General features: G+C 37.5%; 1 protein-coding gene across 2 annotated transcripts in view; it reads left to right on the top strand.

Annotated features, from left to right (window-relative positions):
* Window positions 1-23243, top strand: part of LOC145688357 (uncharacterized) — a 154122-nt gene that overhangs the window by 98130 nt on the left and 32749 nt on the right. For both annotated transcript variants that reach the window (XM_081762505.1, XM_081762504.1), the window contains 2 exons: window positions 15164-15340; window positions 17842-18076. In XM_081762505.1, the coding sequence (XP_081618631.1) occupies window positions 15164-15340; window positions 17842-18076 (412 nt within the window). The remainder of the gene's footprint in view (window positions 1-15163; window positions 15341-17841; window positions 18077-23243) is intronic.

Here is a 23243-nt window from a genome sequence, read left to right as displayed (position 1 = left end):
AGATTTGGCAATTTCCAAAATTTAAGGGGGGTGGTCCTTTGTACCCCTGCCAAAATTTAGGGGGTGGGCCATTGTACCCCTGCCAAAATTTAGAGGGGGTGGTCCTAGGTACCCCTAGGTCATTGACCCCGGGCCAAGGTCATTGACCTTTCACCCCGGTCATGAAAGAGAGTGAGGATGAGTCATTCGCGCATACGGGGGTCCCTACTACTTCTATTCTGTTGTACCATCCTCGAGAGTCTATGACATCCGACATTTTTAATGAGGTGTGGTCGCCTCAGTTTTTATAAGGTTTGGTTCGATACTGATTTCACTGTCCTTTTCCCATCTTTGAAATATGGGGGAGCGGTGGCTCAGTGGTAGAACATTAACCTCCGGTGCTTAGGGTCCCTGGTTCCATCCCAGCTCGCGCCGTGTGGACTTTGTGGTGGACAAACAACGTACTCGTGGGTTTTCTCAGTGTTGTCTTCATTCTACCATTTCATTCATTTCTCATCATCACCGCCTCCTTTAGCCTAACTAGCATAACTGTGGGACGTAAAACTTAAAGATTTCATTTCCACCTTTAAAATATACTAAGCACGGCAGATCGCGAAAACACGACAAGTCGCACTTTTTCCGAAATGAAGCTCCCAGCCATTTAGTCACACTATTAAACTCTGATATATCGCAGGGGCGGATCCAGGCTCAATGTTTGGGAGGCGGCCGTTCGAAGTCAATAGGTTTTATTTTACATTTATAATACAAAGGTGAAAATTCTTAGGATAAGTTTTATTTTTAAAATAAAAATAAAAATCCTATTCCGGAGCGGGGGCAATTGCCCCGACCACCCCCTGGATCCATCCCTGATATATCGTTGTCCTTCCCCACTCAACGCACAAGCACCACACTGACTAATCGAGTGAAATTCCTGTCACTGTCTAGTGCATGGTTGTTATTCCTCGTAGCCCTTATCTCAGCCCAGTGATTTCGTTCGAAAAGTATCAAGTGGTCACAACGTTTTCGCTGGAGGTTTTGTTGACTTTTAATTTACTGAATAATCGGTCAGATGTTACCGTCTTCACAGGTAAAAAATGAGATACAGTTGCAACATCACATAATTTTAACATCCTTAAACATTATAAAGTTTAACTTCGAAACTGAAATGGGCCTCTTTTTGCTCTGGACCTTCCAGCGTTGCGGGCCCTGCAGGCCCATTAGTTGCGCCTCACCATTCTCTCTACTCAAAAGGGTAGCGACAAATAGAACAGTCAAAATTCATTCTGTCCATTTTTCATGCATCATACACTTCAGGAAAAAAAAATCATATAGTACTGGAAATTGTAAGAGAGTGTTAAAGATATACCGCATTGACTTGATACCTAGTCTACCCTTCCAAGCGCTGCTATCGGCTGAAGGAATTCCACTCCCTTTCGCTAAGGCTCTCTCGCTTAGCAACAGCTGAACTCTTATTGGTTCAACGCGTGGGTGTGTAGCAGGTGTGAGCTTTAGTTCACATTTTTGCCACGGCTCAAGACATTTTGGCAGCACTATAGTATTGTTTGTTAGCTTTCTGTACAAAGAACTAACGGTATTTATCTCATATTTTGGTAATAATAGAAAAGAAAGAAAAAGTTTTATGTGATAAACGGACGAAAGAAAACTTCACACGAGTTATGGAGAATCCCACAGACGAAATTCGATGCGAATAACCTTGTGCTAATTCTCGCTTTTCTTTCAAAAAATCTATTCCTGCCTATAGAAAGAAAAGATTATCCATCAATGGTTGAGGTTTTGCCCTGCAGCTGAACACGGCTTGTAAACAGACTGCAGGTGCACGAATAATAATAATAATAATACCGTAATAATAATCTGTTGGATTCCTCCCCCGCCCACTTCAAGTGTGGATACTTCAGTCAGGGGATTTTCTGCACGCATTCATACTGACCTTTACGATCTTTCAGTTCTTGCCTTTAGAGGCACTAGTAATGACAGCTAGCTGAAAAACTGAGCATCTGGTGGCGGAAAAGCAAAATACTTCTCGAAGGGAAGGGGAAGAGGAGGGAAAAGTAACCTTAAGCTATCACGTTAGTAAGCTGTCAATATTTACCGCCATACCAAGCTTGGCCAAGATTGAATAGGTACTATCGATTGCAGTTTAATAGAATTTCTTCATTCCATAAATTCCAAATCCAAAATTGATGGCAAGTAATTTAAGAACATACTATATTATTCCATATGTGCACTGAGCTCGTTCAGGTTCATTACCATGCCAAATTTGGTCAACATCAAATGAGTTTCATAGATAGCATGCAATAAATATCTAATTCACTGTGACCAACTCACTCTGATTTCTAATAACTCAGGAACCAAAAGTACCATAATTTTAGATCTCAGTCATCATTTTGTTTAAAGGGCGGATGAGGTTCAGAATTAATGTGAAAATAGATTATCTCAGACGCCATAAAGTTAGGAAAATGAAACTCCATATATAAACACATTATTTAAAACAAACGGACACGTGACCGAGCATTTTACAAAATTCCAGTTTTAAGAACAATTTTTATCTTTTTACGCTACATCGAATTCTATAACGTTGGGCCTTATGCAGAGCCATTCTGATGCGTGGTTAGTGCCATACTAAAGAGTTCCACTAACATATTTTCCTGCAGTAGTCAGGCTTTTAGTATGACGCTAAACATCGTGAAAACGACTCTTCATAAGGTGTGTTGTCTTTTGTTTGTGACCGCATCACGGAAAACCACTTACCCGTTTGAAATGAATTTTGAAACACTGTCCTATGGAGTTTTGCCATGTCACATTGATTAACGTGCGTATCCTGACCGGGCGAGGAAGTTCAAAATTTCTGCCAAAAATTGTGTGTTATGGGTTTGTATAATTATACTTAATATAATATAATTAAGTATAATTATACTTAATTGAAATTCATAATTATCCTAAAGTGGATGAAGAAAAAAATATTTTTAATAAAACTATTTTCCCTGTGCGACGGACGGGTATTTCAACGCGAGTTATTAATAAATGCACGATTCGATTTATGTTTAATAATATTAATAATAATAATAATAATAATAATAATAATAAACAATTTATGTTGTGCCGCTAGTAGAAAAAAGTTGCTGAACACTGTTCTATGGACCTCCGATAGCATTTTCACTTGAATATATAATGTACTCGCGGAAATGCCCGTTCTTCACATGAGGAGAATAGGTTTGTGGAATATAATTGAATCCTCTTACCTCAAGCCCTTAGTATACGCATTTCAATGGGAATTTAATGATAAAAATCCAGTAAATATTTTATATTTAGCATAAATTCTGAACCCATTGCACTTCATGTTCTTAGGATACGCTCTGTAACCAAAGTGGTATCATAAAGAGACAGTTCGAAGTACGTGAAAGCTATATTCCAAAATACATTTCCAACGATTTAATCAGTTTCAGGTTTACAGCGATTCGATCACCTAAAAGATCATTAATTTTTACGTATTACATGTCGTAACTTTCATTTCCTTTTTTCAGTTCACTAGACAACTAAAGGCCAATGCTTTTTTTGAAACGAATTCTTCAAGTTTGCCCCTGTATTTGACAATGTTTGCTCTAAATAAGTAAAATAAACAATAAAGTTGAAATTTAGGATGAAGTATCACCAAGCATTACACTGGGAAAATTGAACGTTGTTTACTGTAGTCTCTCTCATTCGAAAAATTTTGGAAGGTTCACTATCATTCGTTCCCACAGAATAGACATGAAACTACCTAGGTAATAAACCTTTAACGGAATAACGTAAAGAATACTCGTCGAAACTCTTCAGTATAATCCAAATGATTCATTAAAGGTAAAATTACGTCTGCATTAATGAAAATAATTAACAATAAAGTTTTTAAGTTACACAAAATTATTACATATCGCAAATATTTTTTTAAAAAATATCATTCCTTTTCCTACATCAAGTATCATGCGTAAGGACTTATATTCTGCGTTTATTAATGTATTCTTTATTAATTTAATTTATTACAGTATAATCTGAGAGTCCATATGATTTTCATTTCATATCAATAGGGAAAAAAATGCAATCCTGAAACTTCAGGAGGCTTTTGGACAGCCGTGCAACTTTTTTAAGCGCAAATGACACAACAATTGATGGTGTCATAAAAAGATATTGCCACCTTAAAAGTCATAAAAAGATCTTGCCGCCTTAAATTTGAATGTTACCAGTGATGTACGACTAGGGAAGGAAAATTTAGCCAATTGAGGCCCGAAATAGTATAAACATCATTCGACACTATTGAAGAAGACTGCGCCACAAACAAAATAATATAGGTTTAAGGTCTACAGGAAAAAAATTTATTACACCAGTGAACGCAATAATATATTTTGTGGTGGCGTGGAAGTAAAGCGTAGACAGGTATTTTCAAGACAGGGATACAGCATCTCTAAACAAATAAATAGCCAACCAATCTATTAGGAGCAGGTTAGAAGATTCGGTCTGTCTATTTTTTTATATTAAAATGTCAAGATTTCGGAATCTCTGAGGGATAGAGATATGTGACTTCTTATTTAAAATAACTAGTCAAATGTTTCAGCGGGTTTTTAAAACACTTGATGTAGAAGCGAAGGTAAAAAAGGAGAATGAAATGGAATGGAAATTACAATTGTAATAAGATGTTTATATGTCTCACGTGGCGATGTTTGCTAGTATCATATAATATATACAGGGGCGGATCCAGGATATGATCAAGGGAGGGGCTAAACCATATTTTTCCATTTTATCCAGTGTAAATCAGGATTGAAGCCCATTTTATCCAGTGTATATCTGAGCGTCAAGGGGGGGCTATAGCCCCCCTTGGATTCGCCACTATATATATATATATACAGTATATCAAATTTAATGGAGAGACAGTTACTCACCCTTTGCAACAACAAATAATGCCTCTGCCACATATTCAATATTGTACATCATAACTTTACTTACGTTGGATAGAACTAAAAATCCGTAACACCAGAGGTGAGCACTTCAACCACCGTGTTTGTCTATATTATAGGTTTCCGAACTATTTATTGAAGAAATGATATTATTTTCTTTAGTTCAACGTTACACCTTTTGAGCTAAAGCAAACGGATGATTATTGAAAGTGAGCGATTGTGAATTTTTTGTGTGTTCTCATCGGAAATCGAGCCCGGGACCACGTGCACGAAAGACACACGCGCTAGCCAATAGACCAGGGAGGAAGGGTGTGATGTATTTGTGACCAGGTGGTTAATGCACGTGGTCTTTGTAGAAATCTTGCCTAGCCAGAAACTCGACTTGCCAAAATCTCGCTGCCCAAAATTTCTATTGGTCAATACCTCGCGGAACGAAATTTCCTTGCCAAAATTTCATCATAATGATTTACTCAATGCATTTCCGGGATCAAAGTAATAATAATAACAATAATAATAATAATAATAGGGAGAAAAAGGAGAGAGTTAACTAACATGGACCCAGGAACGCTTACTTTAGACACTAGAAGAAAGTGGCGGATCTAGAAGGTAAGAACTTGGGGGTAGATAGACCCCCGACTATGATAAGTATATCATGAGTTTACTACAAACTGCCAGAAATATATAAATAATAGCTTAAATTATTTTAGGTTCCCCCCGGCCCCGGGCTAGATTCGCCACTGCTAGAAGCGTAAAAATTTACTGGTTCGGAATCAATGGATATACCTAGGTATAATACTAAACTATACCCAAATGAAGAGAAATCTTATACATCGAATCTAGTTTCCTGCTTCATTTTTTCCCCCTAAAAATCAATGGCACTATATATTGTACGTACAAGTTCAAGATAGACCTTTACCTGCTGTATAAGAGTTTGAAATATTATGTTGTGCAGGCTTATGGTTCCCGGGTTATGGGCGGTCGAAATTTGCGTCATACTTTTGAAATCAAAAACCCATACACCAATTCATCCATCACTACACACCAACATGTGAAATATTATGTTGTGTACGCCTTGACATCCCGAGTTACACACAAGCTAATTTCTAAATGACTGTACATAACAAAAGCATAATAAATACCGATTAGACAGAAATCAAAGGTCAGTCTTGGGCAGGAAACATAAAAACCTATGCTTATTTCACTTTTAATATAATTATCTATGTGTTATCTTTTAAGTTTGTAGATATAGCGATATATGAAACACTCTAGAAGTCGTGGCGAAGTTTTATACTAACGGAACTCTCTCCTAGGTAAGATTACGTCCCGGAGGTTCAAGCAGGCAAGATTCTATCCCGAGAGATTTTGTTTGGCGAGGTTTTGGTCGGGGTGAGGGGAGATTTTGGCCAACGAGATTTTAGTCACACAGCTTTCGCCCAGGTGGGATTTTGCGCGGTGAGATTGTGGCAACAAGAATTTCAGCCACGCGAGATTTTGCCCGTGAGACTTTATACGCCGAGGTTTTGGACACATGAGGTTTTGACCAGGAGAAATTTTGACACGCAAGGTTTTAGGGCCACGCAAAATTTTGACCAGGGGAGATTTTGGCCTGGGAGTTTGTGGGTGGCGAGATTTTGCTCGGGTGAATCTTTGGGCAACGAGATTTTGGCCGCAACATTTCGGTCGCGAGGTTTTGTACTGAAACTGTTGGCAGACGATGCATGTAGGAGACCCACGTAAAAAGTATCTTCTTTTAAATACACAGTTTAAATGGAACGTCGCTAACAGGGCTGAAGAAAATCACGATTTAAAAAAAAAAAAAAAACAAGTTCTTGATTTTTTTTATTTAAATCGATTTTTTTAACTTCTCGTACTTTTTTTTTAGACGGAATACAATTTAAGTTATATTTCTTTTTGTTGTTATACAAAGTTAGAGTAAAAGCGAAATTGGGAGTTTCCAAATATTTGTGTTACGTTTCTCACATGTAACAGATACTCAATGGAAATGAATTACGATTCTACCAACATATAAGAAGGGTGGTCACAGTGATATTCCACTTCTCAATAATTGGACACAAAAAAGATACTTATGCTAATCATATTGCGTATTTGTTTTACGAATCGTAATTAGTAACAAAATAAAATACAATATGCACGTGTAGAATATGCTACACTTTTGCAAACTACAAGAATTTTGCATTGCGTTGCACAGCTAGTATGTAACTAACTAGCCTACCAACTCTATGGCCTATGGAACCCGAAGGTTCAATGCCGCGTTCACAAAAGCTCTTCATTGACTTCTGTCTTTAGCCAACTGGGTACAGTTTCTAATTTATATTCCTATTTCTGCAATGTACATCTTAATATTGTCCTTCGATCTGCGCCTAGGTCTTCCTAATGGTCCTTTCCGATTGGATTTCCAGTTAAAATTTTTGAAGCGTTCGTACTTTCTTTCATTCTGACAACATGACCTGTCCACCTGAGCTTCCTAGACTTGATAACCCTAACAATGATAAATGGTATGAAATATGCAGTTCCCCTTTATGAAGTTTTCCACCATTCCCGTTCTTCTTGGGTCTGAATATTCGCCTCAGGATTTTATTCTCAAATACTTTCAGTCTGCGTTCATCATTCATGGTAAGCGACCATGTTTCACAGAAATATAGCACAACAGGCATGATTATCGTTTTATATATTTTAAGCTGTAAAATTCCTCGACATGATTCGCAAAGACAAAAGATTGTGAAGTAAATAATAACATGAATTTCCAACTTTCAGTCGACATTTAATGTCTTCAAAAATATGGTTTTGGCCTGTTAATATTGATCCTAGAAATTTGGAAGTATTTAAAGTGAGTATATATTCCACTTAAAAGTTTTTCTTTTTAAATAAACTTTGTACTATATTTTAATATTCCTTTCATCATAACTTTCTCATAATGAATATAAGCACTTTTGCTTTAAAACTGTATAATTATTCAAAGTAAATTTGTATAACGTGTATGAATATAAATATCTGATTTATATTCAATAGGTAAAATACACCGCCATGCTGAATATCTTTTTCCAGTATTCTCAGACGGTCTACTGAACAAAACATTCTTTGTCTTCACTTGAAAAAAGGAGAAGGAAACCTCTTCTCTTGTAGTATGTAAATAATAAAAAAATGGCTTTGCAAGAATAGGCATTAAGAAGCTTTCATAATCCAGTCAAGTTACTCGAACTCCAAGGACATAACAGGGCTATGCATGAGCGTGCAGTGAAACCATCTTTCCGGAAACCTGGTTCCCGGAGAGCTGTTAAAAATGTTTACTGACTAATAAGCCGAGATTCCACAGATTAAAATACTAGAACTCGTTTATACAATTCTCTACAGTCCTTCCACTGGTCTAGTGGCTAGCGCGTGCGCTGGACGTGGTCCCGGGTTCTATTCCGAGTGGGAGAGTACAAAAAAATTTATTTCATTAATCGTCCGTCTCCTTTAGCCTAAAGGGTATAACATGGGACGTTAAATTTAAAAAACAAAAAGTCATTTCATTTGTTTTCAGTTATTTACTAAGTTAAATCTTTAGTGTGGTTAAATTATGAAGCAGGGGCGGATCCAGGGGGGCGATCGCCCCCCCCCCCTCCAAGAGGAGGAAATTTTCTTATTTCATATACAAATAAAACCCATCTCATAGTTCGGAGCTCTTAAAAGTAGCTCTAAGTAGCAGTATTACAACCCCCCGCCCCCACCAGAAGTTCGTCCTGGATCCGCCCTTGGTATGAAGTGAATGCAATGAAATAAATGACAATATCCCAAAATAAAAATCAGAGTGATGGGTTGTTTCTGTACATCATGCAGGTCAAAAAGAGTATCTGTGGTTTCCTTCTTTCTTAAGCCTTTTAAAGCAAAACTGCTTTTGTAGTGCTTTAAAGTTTTTAGAAAAGAAAGGAAAATGGTAATTTTCTATCACTAGTTCCGCTACACAACATTATTGTTATATCCTGTCGAAGAGAGTTCCTTATATTCTATTTTCAACGAACTTAAAACGTTCGCTACTGAATTCTCTATGTCTGTGTGTCTGTCCGTTATTTGCGATTTTTTTCAATTTTGAGCCCTGCATTTGATACAACATCAAAAACTATCAGAGAAAGTGATTACATTTTTCGCGTCATACTTACCGTTCCCGAGATATTGGCCAAAAGTGGCCGATTTCAGAAGATTTAAGGAGCCATATCTCGGGAACTGTAAGTCAGAGAGAGATCATATTGGCGTTGATCAATATCTAAAAGAATGGTAAATATTTTGGTACTAAAGCAGGGGCACTGGTAACCGATGGGCACTGTCCAACTGGCCAGTGGCCACCAGTTAATATCGGTATCAAAATTTTTACCATCCTCTTAGGTATTGATTAACACCAATATCATCTCTCAATGACGTACCGTTCCCGTGATACTGGCCAAAAATGACCATTTTCTAGATATTTAACCAGCCATAGCTCGGGAACCATAAGTTGTAGAGAGATGATATTGATGTTGATCAATACCTAAGAGGATGGTAAATATTTTGGTACCAAACAGTAACCGGTGGCCACTGGTTTGGCCAGTTGGCCAATGGCCACCAATTATTATCGGTACCAAAATGTTTACCATCCTCTTAGGCAGGGCCCAAAATTTCTAAGTCAGACGCACTCACCAATTCAAAAATGATGATCGCCAGTATCTCTCATGTACAAATTATGAGGTCCTCCCTGCACACACACATACACACACGGCCTTTGGTTTGACAAAGAAAGGGATTACATCAGGGCATAAAATTTCAATACTAGATAATTATATTCAAGATAATCAATTTTGAATTGGACAATTCATATACATGTTAAAAAACTATCTTACCTTAAGCCTTCACATTCGTTTAATGTTTTCTCTCTCTCTCTCTCTCTCTCTCTCTCTCTCTCTCTCTCTCTCTGTCGATTACAGTTTTCGGATCAAAGTCCTTAAGTGAAGGGCCATTGATGGAAATTGTCAGCAAATTATCCAGTGCATCAGTCTTTAGTTAATTCCTATAGGCAGTCTTAACTCTGTTGAGATTGCTGAAGTCTCTCTCACGTGAAGCAGTACTCATAGGTAAAACTGCACAAAATGTGACAGTTCGAAGCAAATTTGGGAATCTCGTAATGAAGTTTTTACTATAAATCTTTTTCAGTGTTTAATTCAACGTCAATGAAGAAAAAAGTTTATACTCTGCCCACTCTGATAAGACAAGGTCCACTTTTTCACTTATAAATCTGGTTTATTTTCGTGCGAAACAAACTGCGCAGCCGTGTGGGTTTAGGCAGAAACCATTCCTGCTAAATACTGGTCACCAGCTCTAAATTTCTAGACGCCAATGGCGACCAGGCGATCGGAAATTTTTCGCCTTAGGTATTGATTAACACCAATATCATCTTTCTGTGACTTACCGTTCCTGTGATATTGGCCAAAAATGGCCAGTTTCTAGATATTTAACTAGCCATAGCTCGGGAACCATAAGTTGTAGAGAGATGATATTGATTTTGATCAATACCTAAGAAGATGGTAAATATTTTGGCACCAAATATTGGCCATCAATTAATATCGGTACGAAAATGTTTAACTTTCTATTAGGGATTAATTAACACCAATGCCATCTCTCTATGACTTACCGTTCCCGTGATATTGGCCAAAAGATAGTTCCGATTTCGGGAGATTTAAGGAGCCTAATCTCGGGAACCGAAAGTCACACAGAGATCATATTGATGTTGATCAATGCCTAAGAGGATGGTGAACATCTTGGTACCAAATAGTAACCGGTGGCCTCTGATTAACTGTCTACTGGACAACTGGCCACCATTCCCCAGATATTGGCCAAAAAAGTTCGAATTTCTAGATATTTAAGCATCCATATCTTGAGAACTGTAAGTCATAGAGAGATGATATTTTGCTAATTTTTGCGAGAAAGAGAAGGTGCGGATAAAAAGATTTACATCTAGGAACAATGACAGTTATTCTTCCCGTTCCATCTCTCCATTATTTTAAAGTTCGTTCTGGCAGTGCTCTTGGAGCATTCTCAACTGGTTATTAATGTAAACATATGCGACTTCTATTCACAGAAATTAGAGTATGTTAACATGCATCTACTCACAGGTTTTCAGAAAGTAATTCCGGTTGTCAGTAATTACAGCTCTAATTGGATTAATTTGGTAGATAATACTACACAGTGAATTTATTTTGTTCATGTGATGATGAAATTTTGGGTTCCGTAAATCATTTAGGATGGTGCGAATGAAATGTCAAGAGTGTTTATGTCTGGTGGGAAACTCACCTCAGCAACACACCATAGAGATGAACTAAGGACACAAACTCTGTACACGTCCACGTTCAGTAAACAGATTGGTGTAGCCAGACACTCAGCAGATAGTACAATGTGGGACAGGGTCATATGAAAGTTCATTGTGGAGAACACAGAATTGCGAGCTTTTTTTCCTTTACGAGTTGAAATGGAACATTTGGCACGGCGATCCGCAGAAACTATTAACAATACATTTGGGTCAGAAGTGGCCAGTTAACGCACATTTGCCATTGGTTTGTCAAATTTCGTTCCGGTGGCACAGCATTGCAAAACGAGCTACTTCATGTTCGAATGAACTCCTCAGGAACACCGTAGAAGCGGACTTCTGGAAGTGTGTTCGTGGCATTGTAGACGAGTTAGGTATAATACATACCACAGTCTTTTGGCGGCTCCGTGCTGTCGGTAAGGTGAGAATGTTGAATTCATTGGTGCCACAAGAGACACTGATCAACAAGAATCGCCGTGAGATGTGTCTGTCTTGGAATGTAAGGAATAACTCAAAAAATTTCATGCATCAGATTGTGACTTTGGATGAAAAATGAATCTGTTGTGGCAATCGTAAAATGTTAGGATAATGGTTGGCTCTTGATCAATATCCAGAACGGTTTCTTAAACCACCTTTCCACCCACAGAAAGTGTTGATGTGAGTATGGTGGTCTGTGATGAGAATGATCTATCATGTCTTTCTCAGGCAAAGTGAAACTACCAATGCAGATCATTACAGTGCTGAGCTTCATGAAATGCACCGAAAGCAGTGATCAAAAGAAATGATGTTCTCATGTTGGTCGACAATGCTCGCTCACATGTCGCCCAACGGATGCTGCAGGCCCTCCATGAGGTATAGTATGAAACCCTTCGTTACCCACCGTATTTTCTCGATATCTCTCCCACTAACTACCACCTCTTCCGGTATTTCGATCACTTCTTGAAAAGGAAGACATTCCTTGACAATCGGGCGGTGCGACATGCGATTGAGGATTTCTTCGCATCACATACTCTAGATTTCTTTCGCCACGAAATCGAATCGTTGGTTGAACGATGGCAAAACTGTGTGGTTCCAGGCGGCGATTATTCTACCTAGGTAATTAATCAGTATTATAGCTTTAATTGTTTGTCCTTTGGAAATGACGTACCTTGCTAGGAGATTTCATTCGCACCAATCCAATAACATTAGATACCATGGTAATATGTATGTTTAGAGTTAATGCTATAATATGTGATAAATAATATAATCTCAAAAGTATTTCATCATTGTAAAATTGTAGAGCTTATTTGTAACTATAACAACTAATTAACTCTATGGCCTATGGAACCCGGAGGTTCAATGCCGCGTTCACAAAAGCTCTCCAGTGACTTCTATCCTTAGCCAACTGGATCCAGTTTCTACTTTGGATTTCTATTTCTGCGAGATCCATGTTAATATTGTCCCCCCATCTGCGCCTAGGTCTTCCTAATGGTCGTTTTCCGATTGGTCTTCCAGTCAAGACTTTGAAAGCGTTTCTACTCACTTCCATCCTAGCTACATGACGTGCCCACCTAAGTCTCCTAGACTTGATGACCCTACAATGTTTGGTAAACCGTATATATTATGTAGTTCCTCGTTATGAAGTTTTCACCATTCCCCATTCCCGTTCCTCTTGGGTCCGAATATTCGCCTCAGGATCCTGTTCTCAAATATTCTCAGTCTATGTTCTTCCCTCAGAGTAAACGACTATGTTTCGCAGCCATACAGAACAACAGACATGAATGATTATCGTTTTATATATTTTAAGCTTCAAATTCCTTGATAGAATTCGCGAGAACAAGAGATTTTGAACTGAAAAATTACACAAATTCCCTGCTTTCAGTCAAAATTTAATTTCTTTGTGAATATAATTTTCGTCGGTTAATATTGATCCTAGTTATTTGAAAGTATCCACTTTATCAAAAGTATTATTTAATATTTTAACGCATCCATAATTTGCCGTATTATGGTCCTGACACATTTCCATGTATTTAGTTTTCTCTGCATTTACTTCTAAACCCATGTCTCTGCAAGCGTTTAATAAGACCTCTGCATTTCTTTCTATTGTTCTCCAATCATCCCCTATTAAACTTATTTGGTCTAGGAATTAATTCGTGCGGTTGGTACGCACACATTGAAGCTGTAGTACAAACACAAAATACATAAATACCTTAAGAAAAATATTGTCCATCACTAGCCACCACTTTCGCCCATCTGTCAGGCAATGTACGGATTCCGTGGCGAAAGAAGTCCTCATCCTTGTAAGCGATCCAGTCAGAGACCCATGTTTCGATATCTTCTGAAGAAGTAAACCGCTGTCCAATCAAATCGTTGTTCATGCAATCGAACAAGTAGTAGTCCGAAGGAGCAACGTCTGGTGAATACGGCGGGTGGGGTAAAACTTCCCATCCGACATTTTCTAAATAGGTTTTGACCGGTTTTGCGACATGTGGGCGAGCGTTATCATGTTGAACAATAAGTTTATCATGTCTGTTCTCCCATTCTGGTCGTGTTCTGGCCAGAGCTTGCTTCAAACGCATTAATTGTCGTCGATAACGTTCTCGATTCATAGTTTCACCCGGTTGCAGCAGCTCATAGTACACCACACCTTTCATATCCCACCATATGCACAGCATAACCTTTGCACAGTGAATATCTCGTTTTGGTTGTGATGGACCTGGTTCACCTGGTTTCACCCAGGCCTTTTTTCGTTTAGGGTTCTCGTAATGGATCCACTTCTCATCACCCGTAATAATTCGATGCAGAAACCCCTTTCTGCTCTGTCGTTGAAGCAGCAATTCGCAAATGGTTTTTCGTCTTTCAACGTCTCTGTCTTTCAATTCATGTGGAACCCAATGTGACATCTTTTGAATCATTCCCATGGCTTTCAAGCGTTTGGAGACTGTTGTTTGATCAACGCCTAATGCTGCTGCAAGTTGTTCCTGCGTTTGACACGAATCCTGCTCGAGCAATGCTGTCAATTCTTCGTCTTGAAATTTTTTTGGCTGTCCAGATCGCTCTTGGTCTGCCAAGCCGAAATCACCACTTCTAAACCGTGCAAACCACTTCTGACACGTTCGCTCAGCTAGAGCATGGTCACCATACACTTCCGCCAAAATACGATGACTTTCAGTCGCACTTTTCTGCATGTTAAAGTAATGCAGCAGGACACCCCGCAAAAACACTCTATCAGGCACAAATTGCGCCATGTTCACTTAACTACAAACTGGTGTTGTTGACGCTTTAATCCACTGCTCTATACTACGAATGATACGCGATGACAGGGGTTTGCAACACATGTGTGGATACACGGAACTGTGGGACGCTCCGTTCGTTGCGCCATCTCTTGTCCACCCGCACGAATTAATTCCTAGACCAAATACATCATCAGCATACACCATAACCTGATGAACACCATTCAACTCTAGGCCCTGGTTGCTATCTTTGATTTTCCTTATAGCGTATTCCAGGACAAATTGAATAATAATGGCAACAATGCATCTCCTTGTTTCAGGCCATTCTCGACGTGAAAGCTTGTGGACAAAAATTTTCCTATCCGGACTTTACTTTGTGATTCATTTAAACATACCTTAATTAATCTAACTAGCTTTTTCGGTATTCCATTTTTTTTAAAGAACGTTGTACAACTCAGTGGTAAGACTTTCTAAAATCAATAAATAGTTGATGTACCGGGGTATTGTATTGCCACTTCTTTTCGAGTATTTGGAGAATAGTAAATATTTGGTCGATAGTTGATCGATTTCTTCTAAATCCTCACTGATAATCTCTGTAACTATAATTGATATTGAAATATTAATTATTCATAGGAAACTGAACTTTTTCTTGTAAAACGTCTATTCTAAAGTTTATTCTCCTTTTATTCTAGGATTGAGAGCAAGTATGCAGCTAGTGCCTCTAATGCCTTTAAGCTTGACAAGTGGCATGCATTGTTTTTTACTAAAAGCCACCATCCTCTGGAAATTCAAGAAGAAGAATTGATAGATCTATTCAATGTGTCTTTGAAGTGGTTTTATCAGGTCCATCAGCGAAACAAACAGTACAGGTATGCTTTTGTGATAAGTGGTAAAAGTATATTTTGCAGTGATTTTTAAATAAAAGATTATATTTCAAATAACCGAAAACAGAAATAAGTTAAGTTGTAGTGTTGCTTAATTTATCGGTTCTTGTGTAACAAAACAGCAAGTAGTTTGACTTTTCGTTATTGTTGGCATGGTGTTATTTAATTTTGTGATAGGTAGTCTACTTCATCTGTCAGCAGTAATGTACGTAGTAACGACACTTTATTGGCGTGGACTTGAACACTTATCTCCCTCCAGATTTTTCCACTTGTATTAGGTTGTTACTATATACACTTGATTGTCGTATGGGGGGCGCTGTGGCTCAGTGGTAGAGCGTTCACCTCCGGTGCTTGGGGTCCCTGGTTCGATCGCAGCTCGCGCCGTGTGGACTTTGTGGTGGACAAACACCGTGCTCGTGGGTTTTCTCCGGGTTCTCCCGTTTCCTCCCACTTTCTTCATTCCACCATTTCATTCATCTCTCATCATCACCGTCTCCTTTAGCCTAACCGGCATAACCGTGGGACGTAAAACTTACAGATTTCATTTCATTTTTCATTTTTATTGTCGTATGTCTATAAATATGTTGTTGTAGGAATATAATTTGATAACGAATTTGCCCGGTATTTCTTATAATGTTAGTATGTGTATAATCGGCAAATTTCATGTCAAAAGAGCAGCAAATAAGAACAATAAAACGAAAATAAAACTTTCGTGTCCATTTAGCAACATTTTGTTTAACACATTCTAATTTTCGTATTTATAATTCTTCTCCTATGAAATTTACCACAAATATGCATTTCCCGATCATACACATAGTATCAATATTAAAAGTAACCTGCAAAATCATTATCAAAGTATATTGTTACAAAAAGATAGTTAAAGATATGCGACAATCATTTTGGACGTGAGTGTATCTTTAGTTAGTGAGGAACACTTTATAAACATAAAACTTTGTAATGATCGAGATGTATGTGGTTCTTTCAAGGTAAACCATTTATCCTTGAAACGCTCTTGTGACTTCTAAACTGAAATTAAATTAAGTTTAAAACGCTGAAATTATACATGATGCAAATATCAAATCGACAGCTTGACAGTGTTTTACTTATTGTTTGAGTTATTGTGCAATTCTACCAGGTTAACCATATTGCCGACCCAACATAAAGCCTTAGTCTTTCAAATGGCACTACGTCAGATTATATTTCAAATCTGCATAATAAACTAAAACTTATAATGCTACATTTGTTATTCAGTGGTACAAAGTAAGTATGCTACAATCTCAAAACACCAATATTTTGGAGGCCTCTGCGACAGTAATAATGCAGGTGAGACGGGCGGGTACAATGCGCATCCCAAGTACCTTAGTGTCGAATGCTTTGATCATGATATGACGTATTTCCAATAAATAGAGAAAAAGTTACATGGGATAGAAAATGTATTCTTTTTTTAAGAAGACTTTATTTGAGAAAACTGTTTAGATAATTACCCTGTCCAATCGCGTAGATAGTTTTCAATAGATGTAAAAACTCATAATGCCGTTTACAGCAATTTGATATTTCAAATTTTCCGAAGACGTCAGAAATATGGGTAGAAATTCTATAGTGCTGAAAATTGCATATTTGTGAGACATTTTAAAATTATTTATGCTTCTGTAAGACTACATCAATAGGTTTTGGTAGTTATAATTACAAGCTTTCGCAGTTATATAGTTTTAAACAGTGTTGTAAAATTTACCAATTTTGTGATATCTCCGAAACGGTTTGAGATAAGAAATTATTGTAAACGACATGGTGATCTTAATGTATATTTGATACCATCTACGTGATTGGATATGGTAATTATCTAAACAGTTTTTCGAAATAAAGCCTTTTGAAAAATGTCAAATTTTCAGTTGCATATAATTTTGTTTCTACTTCTTCAAAATATGTCATATCATGAAGGTAGTAACATTTAGTTACTTTGCACGTAGGTTGCTCCGTCAGTCTCATTTGTCTTATTACTACTGTAGAGGCCTTCCAAACCTTGATGTTTGTGATACTGTAGCATCCGTAGTGTGTAACACTAAATAATAATTATGGTATTGTACGTTTTCATTTAACGTGCAGATTTGAAATATGTGATAATCTGACGTTATAACATTTAAATAATACAGCTTTATGTTGGGATGACAACACTATCTGGTTGTACTTCAGAGTATGTCAAACAATTATTCCCTGTCGATATTTGCATCGCCCAAACTTTCAGTGTTTTTTTATCAATTAGTTTAAAAGTTAAAAGGACGTTTCAACATAGTAGTGTGCGCGATATATATATATATATATATATATATATATATATATATATAGCTGGATAATGTTCTAGAAGAATGCTCGTCGTGTTCTATAAGTTGGATATGCCTTGAAACGTTTTCCTTCTGTTTTTAAGAATCTTATAATTTATCACTTTTCAAAATTATGGCAGTTTATTGTTGTACATATTTTTTCTCTAGACTTCCAGTCCTTTTATGGGATTCGATGCCTCATGGTGGAGCAAGTCAAATACATCCTCATGTGCACGGCATGCTGGGCACTAACAGATATATCGGTTTGTTTAATGTTCAACAGAAAGGAGCTGAAGGCTATGAGATTAAAAGAGGTGAAAAATATTGGAACGACTTTGTTGAAATCCACTATGCCCTAGGATTAGCTGTTAAACTTGGTAGGGCTGTTGCACTTACACCTTTGGTATGTATCATTTGTGCATAACTAGTTTTAAGGTATTTCTTAATGGCTGTTTTCTTAATCTCGTTGCTAGTTTAAACGCACACTAACAGAAAGATAGTTACCCACAATTTTGATCCGTTTTCATTATAGTTAGCATTTCACTAGTGACTCGTGGCGCATAAACATTGCAGTTAACTGAAGTGAATGTGTGAATCGATTGTGTAGAAACAGCTCATTAAGATGGGTCAAAGCAAATATGTGACGGAATGGCAAAAAGGAGCATTGTGTTAGGGCGTTCCGGTGCGCACACGGTAAATGAAATTGTTCGAGTTATTTATGTATCAAAGTGGGTTGTCCAAAAGTCAACAAGGAATTATCTAAGAGATTGGTGATTGCAGATCCTAATAAGAGAGGCCACCAACGAGTTTCAGGTCTGATGAAGGATAAACGTTTTCAAACCTACGGAAATTCCTGCAACCCATGAATGAAGGTCCATACCAACCAACTCCAAAAGAACACTACGAAAGGAATTTCATGCAGTGGACTTTCGGCGTGAAGAACAAGAAAAAGAGGTCATTACTATCTTTGTTGCACGTCTTCAACAGCGTAGACATTGGACTGTAGTGGACTAAGAACGTGAGTGTGTAATCCAGCGAGTCTCGCTTTTGCTTGTTTTCCAATGATGCACGACATCTAGCACACCAAAATCTACAAAATCTACATATTCGTGATAAATATATAGTGGATACTCCCATCTTCCAAGATAAAAACTGTCGTGTTGAAAGGGCTCAGAGCGTTTGCATATGGTTTGAGGAACATTCTGTTGCAGCTGGTCTGGCTCGCAAAGTTCCTAGATTTAAATTCAATTGAAAATTTGTTTGACTATTTGGAGCAGCAGGTAAAACTTAGAAATAGACAGTCCCATATTTTGCGGATGAATTCATGAGATCCAGGATGAGAAGGAAACTTCACATCGCTACATTTAGTAAAGTAATTTCCAAAGAGAATCGAAGCCAGAAGCGGTATTACCCGGAGTTATATAAGTTCTGGAAAAGTACCTTTTTTGATTTCTCTCTTTCTTTTGTCCAGTGTGCTTATATTACTTTAGTACGTTCCAAATGTTGAAAATTACTGTGGTTAATAAGAGAAATGGAAAATACCATCAAATTTACAATAGAATTTAATCTGTGAACAACAGGTGGATGAAACTAAGTTGTAGATAGTGTAGTTGCAAGATTTAAATGAGAGAGACAAAGGCATTTAGGATCGGAATACCTGTTTTTAAAAAAATAAATTAAAAAAAAAGCGCAAAGAGGTTTTTATTATTAATGCAATGTGAAAATACTAATTTTATTTGTTGTAGAACATTAAATCTCCAGGAACACGTGAGATGCTCCAAGTATGTAACACAGCTCCAAAAGAGCTCTTCTTATGTTAGTAACAGTGCTACAATCTTAGTAAGTACATTATTATTGAGTTATTATTAGTAATTTCATAGTGTCTGTAAGTTATTAAAGAAAACTTTGTACGTGAGAAGTTGCATCATTGAGTACTATAATTTAAAAAATAGTATAATTAAGTGTCACTGTGGAAGAAGTTTCAGAATCCCGCTCAAATTCTCACATGTAGAATATACGGACATGATTTACGTGTATGGCTTTTGGGATGGTTATGCCACAGCGGCGGTAGCAGAATACCATCGCTAGTTTCCTGAACGGAGAGTTCCCCATTGACGCGTGTCCATAAACGTTTATCATAAACTACGTGAGAATGGTGTACTTCTAACGCATGGGTAACATTTGAACGAGCCTATACTCCTAATCAGGATGCAGAAATTCAGCACGTGTGAAACGTAGCACAACAACCAGCATCAAGCGAGTTGGGAGACAGCTAGTTTCCTCGAACGCTTGTACACGAGGTGCTTCAAGAGAAGGATACTGTACGTCAACCTTCGCGATGACAGATGAGCAACAAGGATGTGGTGACACGCACTGCAAAATGTATTGGAGAGGGTTATGACATCTTTGAACTTCCGTTGGTTGATAGCAATTTCAGGTTGTACTTTCTTTTTCGTAGTGTATCTTCATTCCAGATAGCGATATCATGATGTGTTTGTATACATTTAATTCCTGTACCATGTTGTACATTGTGTACTGATATTGTTTATTTTCTTCCATTACTGTTTGATATATCAATGTTCGGTACGGGAGTTTCGATGTGAAAAATATGCAAGTTTCAACTTTTTTGTTCTTTTTAAATAAAGCAACAAGTGAGTAAGACTGTGGTGATATCTTTCGAATGTTTGTTCCTTGCCTATCTGTTCTTGAATGATGTGAATCGCTTGATTATTACCGGAGATTTAAGACTTTACTAAACCGTATCTGCAGTAACTTTATCTTTATGTCGATATCTTTTAGACGAAGCCGCATCATGATCACGGTATTACACACTAAAGTATTTTTTTTTTTTTGTGCATTGTCCAGTCTGTCTCACTTGCGTCATTACTGCTTTAGTGGCCACCACAATTTGGATGTTTATGATACTGTAGCGTCCTTAGTTTCCGACACTGACTAACAAATGTAATATTGTAAGTTTTCGTTTAACATGGATATATAAAATGCGTAATAATCTGACGTAGTGTCATTTATACAACTTTATGTTGGGTTGGCAACACTGTTAAAGTTGTGGTGTCACGAGGTACGCAAAACCATGTCCCCCTGCCGATGTTCGCATGATACTAAATTACGGTGTTTTTTGTGTCAATTAGTTAAAAAGTTATAAAGGACGTATGAAGTAAACTGATCCACCCTACACGTTGTGCAGCTGGCGAGGTAAGTGGCTCTGTAGTTGTCTGCAAAGGCAAGATTTTTGAGAAGGTCTCATAGCTACCTGCATAAACTTCGTAGTGGCGTGTCATTCCATCAGGAACTTTGGGTACTGGCCTAAGTATCATTTCAGTCTTGCAGAAGTGGGTGCAAATTGAACAACTGCTCCAAATCCTCGAGCTGTTCTTCTATTTTGTTTTAAATGATTATAAATTTTAATACGTTTCTTTAAGATTGTTTCTTGCAAAGAATGTTGTTGAGATTTCGTCATGTAGAACGCAATGAATGCAGCAACACCAATACTGTAAAATGGTACAAACGTAATATTAGTTTATTTCAGAAGCTTGATAAAATTGAAGTAATTGTGTTAGGTCTCTCGCATCCATACTGCTTTTTGTCCTGTAATTCTACTCTTCTTCAAACCCTAACTAGTTTTTGCGTATTATGAGGATAATCCGTAAAGTAAGGTCTCCTATGTTTTTAGAATTACAAAGAAACATTTATTTTTAATAATTTTTACATCATTTTAAAGCCTGTACATTTATCTATTTTTTTATATGACCAGCTTGCCGCCATGTGTTCGAGAAAGCGTTGAGACTCATCTTTCAGCTCGTCGTTGCTGAGGCGCGTTCCGGCCAAATGTTCTTTCAGTTAAAAAGCAGGTACTAGTCACTGATTTGTTCAGCCTCCGCGGTTGTCTTGTCGGTAATTGACGCTCTGCCGCTCTCTTCTTCGTCATTAACTTCAGTACGACCAACTTGAAACTTCCTATACCACTTGCGGATATTTTTGACACCTTTGCACAACTCGCCATACACATCCATCAATTGACGATGAATTTCAATCACTTTAACGCCTCTTGCGTTGAAAAACGAAATAATTGCACGAACTTCGCCCTTGACGGTAGTGCGAAGCGGGACTCATTGCGAATGACTGCTAAGCCAACACTGAGCGTCTCAGCGAGTGCGTGCAATCTTTTTTTTTTTTTTTTTTTTTTCTTGGTGGGGAAACAACAAACACAACAGTGTTACCAACAGCCGTATGAATGGTTTCCCTGCGTCCCAAGCGCTTTGGAGACATTATTTTTGGGATTTCTGTCATATTTTTGCTTTCAAGAGACGATAGGAGAGAAATAGTATGGTAATTGTGAAAAAAAAGAGAAAAAATCCAGTTGGAAGTTTCAGCAGATGTATACGTTGCTTGGCCCTTACATTGCAGGAAAACGGGTTTAGGATGTCTCTCCGTCAGTTCATCCCGATGTAAGTATGTTCACACCCCTAAAACTCATACCGTTCAACGTGTTGAGACCAAATTTTAATCTTAATCTAAGATTCCCCAGAAGACGTTTCTCCAATCCTCTTCCTACCTCAAAAATAAAGGTAATTTACTGAAAGGTGAAATTAAAAATAAAGATTATCTCAAAAAAAAAAAAAAAAAAAAAAAAAAAGTATCTAACGATATTGTTTATATTTTGTAAAGAAATGTTTCATTAGCAGTCCTACAATATGGTGTAGGTCCTTTTTGTAGAAAAATTCCAGAAGCGATAGTCTACTCTTGTGGGTTGGTTCTTGCTATTATCTGTTCTGCCTTACCTCTAAACTGCAATATACAAAGCTACGTACAACTAAAGGACGCTGATCTGCTGCTGGCCTGTGGACCCCTGTACTTGTTTGCAAAGTAATTTACAGCTTTTAATTATTATTTTTACAATCAAACAACTAAATAAAATTACGACATTATTATTATAAATGACAAAAACATAATACTGATTATCTAATAGTAGTGAAATTGAGTATGCGTAATGAAATAATACAAATATGACATTTAAGCATCGTAGTGATTATGCCGCCAATTCAACTCTATAGGTGTGTTCTGCTTTCAGATTTCAAAGATAGCTGACACGAATCCTGGTTTCGCGAGTCCTGTATTAAAACGCCAATAAGGGAAACCTTTACGTAGCAGTAAAAAGCAATTTGTGTTAATGTGTTGAATAAGTTCAACGAAAAATATCGTGAATTGACAGTGAAAAATTTATACGATCTTACGTCAAAATGTACGGGAGTATCATGGTAACGTGTTGAAAGTATGCACAAAGAAAAACGCGAAACAGGTACATAAGTAATACCACAGAAGAAAAGGAAACGTGCTAGGTCCGTGATAGATAAATGTGAAACGGTTGCGTCAGGAAAGAAGGCTTCTTTATCAAGACAAAGTATGGAGCTCCGAAATCCCACAGGTAAGGGCAAACGCTTCATAAAGGATAACGCACCGTATCATAGCGTGAATCTTCAAAGATTTCCAACTAAATACTGGTGAAACAAGAGGTTGAATTCCACTTAGAAAAGAATAACACCAATTTTAAC

The sequence above is a fragment of the Thermobia domestica genome, chromosome 6 (assembly GCF_964235325.1).
Source record: "Thermobia domestica chromosome 6, izTheDome1.hap1.1, whole genome shotgun sequence".
Lineage (NCBI taxonomy): Eukaryota > Metazoa > Arthropoda > Insecta > Zygentoma > Lepismatidae > Thermobia > Thermobia domestica.
This window is presented reverse-complemented; position numbering and strand designations above follow the sequence as displayed.